Source organism: Syngnathus floridae, chromosome 20, assembly GCF_059516105.1.
Source record: "Syngnathus floridae isolate MCC-2025c chromosome 20, RoL_Sflo_1.0, whole genome shotgun sequence".
Taxonomy (NCBI): domain Eukaryota; kingdom Metazoa; phylum Chordata; class Actinopteri; order Syngnathiformes; family Syngnathidae; genus Syngnathus; species Syngnathus floridae.
Genome location: NC_142432.1, coordinates 8,134,689 through 8,145,113, shown reverse-complemented (window position 1 = coordinate 8,145,113; position 10,425 = coordinate 8,134,689). Strand labels below are relative to the sequence as shown.

General features: G+C 47.9%; 1 protein-coding gene across 1 annotated transcript; it reads left to right on the top strand.

Annotated features, from left to right (window-relative positions):
• Nucleotides 1-2,764: 2,764 nt before the first annotated feature.
• slc35g2b (solute carrier family 35 member G2b) lies at nucleotides 2,765-10,282 on the top strand. Its single transcript, XM_088363266.1, has 2 exons — nucleotides 2,765-3,011; nucleotides 7,405-10,282. Exon 2 carries the CDS (start codon nucleotides 7,431-7,433, stop codon nucleotides 8,679-8,681), a length of 1,251 nt encoding a protein of 416 aa, XP_088219392.1. The 5' UTR covers nucleotides 2,765-3,011; nucleotides 7,405-7,430; the 3' UTR covers nucleotides 8,682-10,282.
• Nucleotides 10,283-10,425: the final 143 nt, after the last annotated feature.

The window sequence follows — 10,425 nt, the reverse complement described above, 5'->3', positions numbered from 1 at the left end:
CGAGCCCAATAATTCAGTGAGGGATTTCAGAGTGTTCCCACACTACAAGTGACACGGAACGCCAGAATTTCCCCATTATGATTTTGAGCCTTAAATAAAATTATTACATTTTTATACTCATAAAAAAATCAAATTATCTCATGTTTTTCCTTTGCTCCCACAAGTAGCTCTGCCCTAATGAATTCACTTTACATCATTTTCGCTATGACAAATTGTATTTTAGAAGTAGTTGGACCAGTCTCAGAACAGATTGCGTTCAATTTGAGCGGAAAGAAAAAAAAAGGAAATGAACAACGGCTGCCACCATGTTCCAATTATAATTTATTCTCAGGCTGCACAGCTCCAATGAGTTGATAACGGCATAGTGTGTGTGGGGGGGGGGGGGACGGGGGGGATGTGTTTAAAAAATTATCTGCTCCAATGTTTGCAACTTCCATGAAAAAAAAAAAAATTACAAATGATTTGATCACTCTAACCTGCTCATGTATTAGTATTAGCCCCAGACTCCAATTTTCAAGCTTCCTTTCTTTGCGGTTTTATGGTGGAAAAAAAAAATTAGATATAAACATAAAACACAGAGGGATTGCTGGAAGCCTCTTTCCTTCATGCATATTTTAAAAGGCCCCATTTAGAAAGTGTTGACCTCTCCCTGCATGTATGAGTCATCGAATCAAGTCTGAGGGGTTGATCTCGATCTGCCATTGGCCCAAAACTAGCATTACGTTGTTTGTCATACCAAACGTCAACCATATTCTGAGCTAAAGTAGCTCCTTTATTATGTATACAACTTAATTTCGGATAATTTATCTCAAATGGAAGCGAACAGATGGTAAGAGTGCCTCGTTTATTTTTTTATGATATTCCAACTAACGCTTATCAATTGGCTGTAGGTCAAACTAATTACCTGAGCTTGGACTGCTTCACTTACCCCTGATGGATTTTTTATAAATTTTTATTTATTCGTCTTTCTGTTCAGTTATTCTCGTCCCTAGTCGAGCATCTATAGTCTGTCTTTTCAGTTCGTTCAATAAACCCTGGTCCAAGCTGCATTTGGTCGCCCAGCTCCATTCTCTTCATGACAGAACAAATCGGAATTCGAACAAAAAATTTGAGATTTTTTTTTGCTTCGGTCGTCGAACGAAATTCGGAGGTCGAACCTCGCGAGATGAGCTGAAAGGACCCGAGAAAACCCGACCACGTGGCCCGGATGCCGACTGACTCCGTTCGTTATTGTATTTTCGTTACTATGAGGATTGTATTAACCCCTAATCATGCCACCAAAGAAAGCAAGCGGGAACAGTAAAGCCATCTTAAAACACAAAGACGCTCTTGAAGCAATGCGCTTGCGCGATCAGACCAAATTAAGCTCCCTGCGCACTGAGGTCCACTTAAAATTTGGAAAGTACATCAGGACTTTAAAAATATTTTCTAAATTTCAGCGACGGCTCTGTCACAATAATGCGACCAGCGCTGTGCAGTTGCGCAGTCGGTGGCGCGCTGCAGTTGCACGATCGGACAAAAATGCGCAAATGAATAAATGCTTAAAAAAGGCCTTTTTTTTAGTCTTGGAACGGATTAAATTTTTTCCATTATTTGTAGTGGGAAAAATAAATTCCTAATTCGAACGATTCACTTCTCGAACCGCCTTCTGGAACGGATTGTGGTCGAAAACCGAGGTTTGACTGTATTTCATTCTGAGGCATGTCATAAAAGCAACACATGGAAATAAACAGAAATTTTAAAAAATTGAACAAAACCTTGTTGGCTTTTTAGCTCCACAAAGGCGACAATGGCATTTCATGACAGGCGGTCTGACGTTCATTACAATCACAGCTCGTGTTTGCTGTATAGAGCGCCTCATCTCATTTTAGTCCTTTCAAACTCCCCCCTCAAAAATTTACGGCCGACCTTTCATCACAGGGGCGGTTGCTCTACGTCAGGCCGTCAATATTCTCAGATAAATATTTTCACCCCTGCTTTCACGCTGATGAATCACGCCACCTTTCTCAATGCGGTACCTTTATGTCGGTAATAATTAAAGTGGCCCTTGAGGTGGCTTTAATGCTGAACCAAAATATGATCCCGTTAGATTTGTTTTAATTGTGTTTAATGAGAGGAGTCAAGAGGGAATTATCTCAATCATTGCAAGATGTGACTCCACATAAAGAAATAAAAAATAAGATTAAGGCGTCATTTACGAATGAGCTCATGGGCCTCTGTTTAGGTGTTAGTGTAACACTTCCAGCTCTCATGAGGTTCTTTTAAAAACATGTGACAATGTTTACTTGAGTAGCTTGCGATTTTTATACACTAGACATATATTTTTTTATCTGAGAAAAAGATTAAAAATGACCCCACACTTGAGAATTTAGAACAAAAATCATCATTAAAAAATCACCCTATTAATGGCTGTGTCAGTTGCTAGCCAAAACAGCAGCCCATACCAAGGCATCATTCTCTCTAAATAATTTACGTGTCGTCGCATTATTAAAAAAATCATCTTTCATGCAGATAAACTTTCTGCATGGCAGACTCTGCCTTTCTTTGCTAACCCTAACAGCAGCATTATGTTCTGGTTGCTATGCCACCAGTCATCATCGCCAAGGTAATTAAAAAGAATCTCCACCAAGTAGGCTATCACGTCATATTTCCATCATCAATAAGCCCCAAAACTCTGTTTGCTGAAGCACCACAGAAAGAGGAAGAGGAGGGACATCCTCCCGCCCCTCACTCCCTCCCCGTCCTCCATACTCAGCCTCAGCATCACCAGCAGCAGACCCTCAGCTTCATCCTCATCATCTTCATCATCCCTGAAGAGCGCCACGTTTCTGAGCAAGTGGAGCGTCGAGAGCGCGCACCCAGCGACCCCCATCCCCACCTCCACCCTCCGTTCAGACGTGCGCTCCACTCCACTTGTCGGAAGGGGTTGGAGATGCATGGGGAAATGGCTGGTGGGAGAAATTACGCCAAATCTTCTTTTATGAAACCCGGAGCAATCTTAAGAATATAAGGTAGGGGATTTTTTTCTGTTTATGAGCGGTTCAGATTATAAATGTGTGTGGCCAAATGTGTTTTAATTGACTCCTCCTAGAAAGCAGCGCATCCTTTTTGTCTTTATCGTAAACCCACTGACGCATTAACCATTGCATTGTGCTTTTGCTCCTCCATAACGATGAAAATGTCTTTTCTCGTATATTACGAGCAATCAATATTTGACAACGTGCGTTCGTAATAAAGCTGAGCTCTACTGTTTCAGAGGCAAATAATAGCTTGTGTCTGCCCCCTGCTGGTTTTGACGCCCGACACGGAATTTACAAGGAATTATTAACGTTAATATGTCACGAGCAAAAGAGAGGAGAGGCGCTCATTAGCTTTTTACCCTTTCAACCTTTTTATCTCTTAGTGTTGCCATGCTATAAATGGACTACAGTGGTGTTGTGTATGTATGTGTGCTCGTCTTATGTAACGTCACCCCCATCGCACTGAATCAGTCTCACACCACTCGCTTACTTGAGGCTGCATGGCGCACACCGCAATATTATGACCACTTGCACAAAAACAATATTAAATTGATAATTGAAAGAGATTTTCCATACATGTGGGTGGGGCATAGAAATGTTTGATGGTCATTTGGGGGATTTGTCAAGAAAACAATATCCCTGACCCAAGTTTCACAGATTTAAATGAAATCGGATGAACTTGTCTATTTCTATAAAAAAATAAGAATAAAAAAAAATTCTATTCAGCAGGAAAAATGAGTTATAGGCCAGACAAAGCACAGCTCACACAAGCCCCTTATGAAGAGAAAAATAAATGGATTTCGTTTTCCCTCACCTGGGCACGGGTCACTGGGGCCCCCCTCTGGAGCCAGGCCTGGAGGCGGGGCTCGAAGGCAAGCGTCTGGTGGCCGGGCCTTCGCCCATGGGGCCCGGCTGGGCACAGCCTGAAAAGGAAACGTGGGTCCCCCTTCCCATGTGCTCACCACCTGTGGGAGGGGCCAAAGGGGTTGGGTGCAGTGTAAGCTGGGCGGCGGCCAAAGGCAGGGACCTTGGCGGTCCGATCCCTGGCTGCAGAAGCTGGCTCTTGGGAAATGGAATGTCACCTCTCTGGCTGGAAAGGAGCCCGAGCTGGTGTGCGAGGCAGAAAAGTTCCGACTAGACATAGTCGGACTTGCCTCCACACACAGTTTGGGTTCCGGTACAAGCCCTCTCGAGAGGGGCTGGACTCTCTTCCACTCTGGAGTTGTCCACGGTGAGAGGTGTCGAGCAGGTGTGGGTATACTTATTGACCCCCGGCTGGGCGCCTGCACATTGGGGTTCACCCCAGTGAACGAGAGGGTAGCCTCCCTCCGCCTTCAGCTAGGGGGACGGATCCTGACTGTTGTTTGTGTCTATGCACCAAACGGCAGCTCAGAGTACCCACCCTTCTTGGAGTCCCTGGAGGAAGTGCTGGAAAGTGTTCCTTCTGGGCACTCCATCGTTCTACTGGGTGACTTCAATGCTCACGTGGGCAATGACAGTGAGACCTGGAAGGGGGTGATTGGGAGGAACGGCCGCCCCGATCTGAACTCGAGCAGTGTTCTATTATTGGACTTCTGTGCTCGACACGGATTTTCTATAATGAACACCGTGTTCAAACATAAGGGTGTCCACTTGGCACCAGGACACCCTAGGCCGCAGTTCGATCAACTTTGTAGTCATGTGATCGGATTTGCGGCCGCATGTTTTGGACACTCGGGCTAAGAGAGGGGCGGAGCTGTCAACTGATCACCACCTGGTGGTAGGTTGGTTCCGATGGTGGGGGAAGATGCCGGTCCGACCTGGCAGACCCAAACGCTCTGTGAGAGTCTGCTGGGAACGTCTGGCAGAATCGGTGGTAAGGGATGCCGTCAAGCTGAAGAAGGAGTCCTATCGGGCCCTTTTGGCCTGGGGGACTCCGGAGGCAGCTGACAGGTACCGGATGGCCAGGCGGAAAGCGGCTTTGGCGGTTGCTGAGGCAAAAACCCGAGCGTGGGAGGAGTTTGGCGAGGCCATTGAGAATGACTTCTCAGGAGGGGGAAGCAGTGCAACGTCAACACTGTTTAAAGTGGGTATGGCGTGCTGTTGACCTCGACTCGGGACGTCGTGAGTCGGTGGGGAGAATTCTTCAAAGATCTCCTCAATTCCACCTACACGCCTTCCATTGTGGAAGCAGGGCCTGCAGACTCTGAGGCGGACTCTCCAATCTCTGGGCTCGAAGTCACTGAGGTAGTTAAAAAACTCCTCGGTGGCAAGGCCCAGGGGGTGGATGAGATTCACCCGGAGTTCTTAAAGGCTCAGGATGTTGTGGGGCTGTCATGGGTGCCACGCCTCTACAACATTGCGTGGACATCGGGGACAGTGCCTCTGGATTGGCAGACTGGGGTGGTGTGTTCCAATTACAGGGGAATCACACTCCTCAGCCTCCCTGGTAAGGTCTATTCAGGGGTGCTGGAGAGGAGGGTCCGTCGGGAGGTCGAACCTCGGATTCAGGAGGGTGCATGGGAGTTCGCCCAACCAGTCCGCATGTGTTTTGTGGACTTGGAGAAGGCGTTCGACCGTGTCCCTCGGGAGGTTCTGTGGAGGGTGCTTCGGGAGTACGGGGTGCCGAGCCAACTGATAAGGGCGGTTCGGTCCCTGTATCACCGATGCCAGAGTTTGGTCCGCATTTCCGGCAGTAAGTCGGATTCATTCCCAGTGAGGGTTGGACTCCGCCAAGGCTGCCCTTTGTCACTGATTCTGTTCATAATTTTTATGGACAGAATTTCTAGGCGCAGCTGAGGCATTGAGGGTGTCCGGTTTGGGGACCTCAGCATTGCGTCTCTGCTTTTTGCAGATGACGTGGTGCTGTTGGCTTCTTCAGGCCGTGATCTCCAGCTCTTGCTGGAACGGTTCGCAGCCGAGTGTGAAACGGTCGGGATGAGGGTCAGCACCTCCAAATCCGAGTCCATGGTCCTCGATCGGAAAAGGGTGGAATGCCCGGATCGGGGATGAGATCCTGCCCCAAGTGGAAGAGTTCAAGTATCTTGGAGTCTTGTTCACGAGTGAGGGAAGGATGGAGCGCGACATCGACAGGCGGATCGGTGCAGCGTCGGCAGTAACGTGGACCCTGTACCGGTCCGTTGTGGTGACGAGAGCCAAAAGGCAAAGCTCTCAAGCTCTCAGGCCGTGATCTCCAGCTCTTGCTGGAACGGTTTGCAGCCGAGTGTGAAGTGGTCGGGATGAGGGTCAGCCCCTCCAAATCCGAGTCCATGGTCCTCGGTTGGAAAAGGGTGGAATGCCCTGTCCCGATTGGGGATGAGATCCTTTCCCAAGCGGAGTGGTTCAAGTATCTTGGGGTCTTGTTCACGAGTGAGGGGAGGAAGGAGCGCGAGATCGACAGGCGGATCGGTGCAGCGTCGGCAGTAATGCGAACTCTCTACCGGTCTGTCGTGGTGAAGAGAGAGCTGAACCAAAAGGCAAAGCTCTCAATTCACCGGTCGATTTACGCTTCTACCCTCGCCTATGGTCACGAGCTATGGGTCGTGACCGAAAGAACGAGATCCCGGATACAAGCGGCCAAAATGAGTTTCCTCCGCAGGGTTTCTGGGCTCTCCCTTAGAGATAGGGTGAGAAGCTCGGTCATCTGGGAGAGACTCGGAGTAGAGTCGCTACTCCTCCAAGTTGAGAGGAGCCAGATGAGGTGGCTCGGACATCTCATCAGGATGATGAGGAGGTGTTCCGGGCATGTCCCACCGCTAGGAGACCCTGGGACGACCCAGGACGCGCTGGAGAGACTATGTCTCTCAGCTGGCCTGGGAACGCCTTGGGATCCCCCGGGATGAGCTGGATGAAGTGGCTGGGGAGAGGGAAGTCTGGGAGTCCCTCCTAAAGCTGCTGCCCCCGCGAACCGACCCCGGATAAGCGGAAGAAGATGGATGGATGGATGGATGAATGGATGGATGGATGGATGGATGGATGGATGGATGGATGGATGGATGGATGGATGGATGGATGGATGGATGGATGGATGGATGGATGGATGGATGGATGGATGGATGGATGGATGGATGGATGGATGGATGGATGGATGAAAAAATAAGTGGACTCACTTGATTTGCATGAGTGGGCCACAAAAAATGATGGCAGGGCAGATTTGGCTGCGTTTGACACATGCGCTTTATATCATTTTGTATGTATGTCAACGGCTGTGCTATTTTTTGTTGCGTGTGTGGATAAGTGAAGAAATATGCAAATATGGCTCGACTCGCCCAATTAGGTGAAGGCATAATCACGGGTGAGATGAGAAACATATTTAAACATAAGAGCAAATGTGATGTAATCTGCAGATTTTCAAAATGGATTAATAGGACATGCTAACGAGCTCTTACTTTTTTTTTCAATTCAGGTTTAAGTTTGGCTTCTTGACGAAAGATGGATGAGTTGTCGTCCTCGCTGCCGTACGGCTCCAAAAAGCGGGTCAAGATTCACCCGAACACGGTGACGGTGAAGTACGCCACCCATTTCCCCCAGCCGGGCGACGAGGGCTACGATGACGCCCCCTCCTTCGAAGATTTTGGCACGTTCGCCGAAGCTAACGTAGGGAAGAGGCTGATGGCAGAGAGCAAAGGCGGGAGGACTTTGTTTGGAACCATGGAGACCCAAGCCAAGCCGTCCAGCGCCCCCAGGGACAAGGGGGTTGGTGGGCAGTTGGCCAGCTTTGGCGAGGCCAACGTGCTGGCGTCTAGGGTGACCTGGATGGCCCTTTTCGGGGCGGCAGTCGCTCACGGCTGCGTGGCCTTGATCACCCGTCTGGCTTCGGACCGCTCCAAGGTGCCCTCCCTGGAGTTGCTCTTCATCCGCTCGGTGATCCAGGTGCTTTCCATCCTGGTGGTCTTTTACCACCACGAGGCACCCTTTGGACCCAAAGGCTACCGTCTGCGCCTCTTCTTCTACGGCGTGTGTAACGTCATCTCCATCACATGCGCCTACACCTCCTTCGCCATTGTGCCGCCCAGCAACGGCACCATCATGTGGCGTGCCTCCACCACCGTCTTCAGCGCCGCGCTGGCTTTCCTGTTGCTGGATGAGCGTTTGGCATACACGGACGTCGTCACAGTGGTGGGCAGCGTGTTCGGCCTGTGCCTGGTCATGGTGCCCAACGTGGCGGATGAGCAGAAGTCCAGGCTGAATTTTTGGAAGGAGGCGTTCGGCTACACCATGACAGTTATGGCCGGCCTGACCGCCGCCCTCTCCATGATCGTCTACAGAGCTATCAAGGAGCGCGTGAGCATGTGGACGGCCCTCTTCACCTTCGGCTGGACGGGCACCGTCTGGGGTGCGTCCACTATGTTCATCATGCAGGAGCCCATCATCCCCCTCGACGGCGAGACTTGGGGCTACCTGATCGGGATCTGCATCTGCTCCACCGTGGCGTTTCTGGGCGTCTACTATGCCCTCAACAAGTTCCACCCGGCCTTAGTGAGCACCGTGCAGCACCTGGAGATCGTGGTGGCCATGTTCCTGCAGCTCATTGTGCTGAGGATGATCCCGTCGGTGTACGACGTGATTGGAGCCCTGGTCATCATGATCAGCGTTTTCGCCCTCACCGGGCTCAAGCTGTACCGGGTGAGCAGGGCCGTCCGGCAGGATTACCAGGAGATCCTTGACTCTCCCATCAAATGAGATTCATCTTGGTCCTAGTCTTCCTTGTTTACGGCTGTGGTTCTCAATCTGCGGTCCTTGGATCCCAGAGACGTTCACGAGCCCTAACTGGGAGGTGATAACTTAGGGGTCCCTGGACCCAAAAAGTTTTAGAACTGCTGGTTTACAGTGTTTGCTTGGTTGTGCAATTCAAAGAATGTCTGTGCTGTCATCAGATGAATTTTTTTTGTATTGTCGTGTCAGTCGTTGGAAGAGTTCCAGTCATGTAACTAATGTCTTAATATTTGTACGTAAAATGGAAACAATGTGGTAAGGTGATCTTTTTCCCCCCTCTGATACGTTCATGTCAAATTGTCAGCATAAAGGAAAAATTGTAATTTTGTGGGTGTATTTAAGGAGACATATTATACATAAATATTGGTTATATTATATCAGACCCGGGCAAAATACGGCCCGTGCGCCATATCCGGCCCTTTGTGCGTCTCTGTCCGGCCCGCAATCATAAATTACATTTGATTACAACTTAATAAATAAAAAAAAATCTGTGTCGTACATGCAATACAACTGTGCTGCTTTTATTTTGAAAGGCGTCGCACTTCCGTGTAGCGTGCATGCATGTGAGCTGTGTGTGTAGGTGAACAGCGCGAAGTAATGCTGCCTTCAAAATGAGTGCTGACGCGAAGAAAAGCAAAGTTGACGAGTGCCGTGTTTTCAACAAGACATGGACTGCTAAGTATTTCTTTACAGAACTGAAAGGTAAAGCCGTGTGCCTGGTTTGTGGCACAGAGGTCGCTGTGTTTAAAGAATATAATTTGAGTCGCCACTACACGACCAAGCATGAGGAAAAATACAGAAATCTGTCTAATAAAGAGCGCGCAACAGAGGCTGATGCATTGCTAGCAAAACTTCAAGTCCAATATGGACTTTTTATCAAACTTCACACCCACAGAGATGCAGCGGTTAGGACAAGTTTTGTCATTTCCCGCAAAATTGCCAGAAAAAGTAAGCCGTTTATCGACGGAGAGTTTATTAAGGGGTGCTTATTGGACTCTGTTTCACTGATATGCCCGGAGAAAAAGAGCGCATTTGAGAATGTGTCACTCTCTCGACATACCGTAACAAGGCGGGTTGAGGACACATTGATATGTTTCTATAAATGTGTTGTAATTCACAGTTTGAGGAAAAGTTAAAGAAGTTAAGAATAAATTGTACTGATTAATGATTTTTTTATTTGACCTATACACCACAATTTCACATAGCCTAATATAAACAGAATAATTGTAGTCTTCTAATTACCAGTACCAGCTATTTAAAATAAATAATTGTGTGCATATTACAATGGAATAAAGTTGAGCAGGTTTAAATTATCGTTGGTGTGGCCCTCTGACATAACTCAGGTTTTTCATGTGGCCCCTTGTAAAAATTAATTGCCCACCCCTGTATTATATATTATATAAGAGACCCAATAACATGTATTCAAGCAATTAAAAAGTCAGTTTTTCCATAATATGTCTCCTTTAAGATTCCAAAGGTACTTTGAAGCATAACGTCAGATGTTTTTATCATGCGGTGTGTCAACAACTCATTTAATCCAGTCACAGTTGAACAATAAACGCAAATACCAACAACCTATGAAGATGAACTTTTTTGACATTCTGAACTGAAGTTAACCTCTACATAAGAACATAACAGTCACAGTCATGCCAGATGAATGATTTCATTGGGCAGTTCAACTTCTGCGGTTTCACTGTATTTTTCCTTAGTT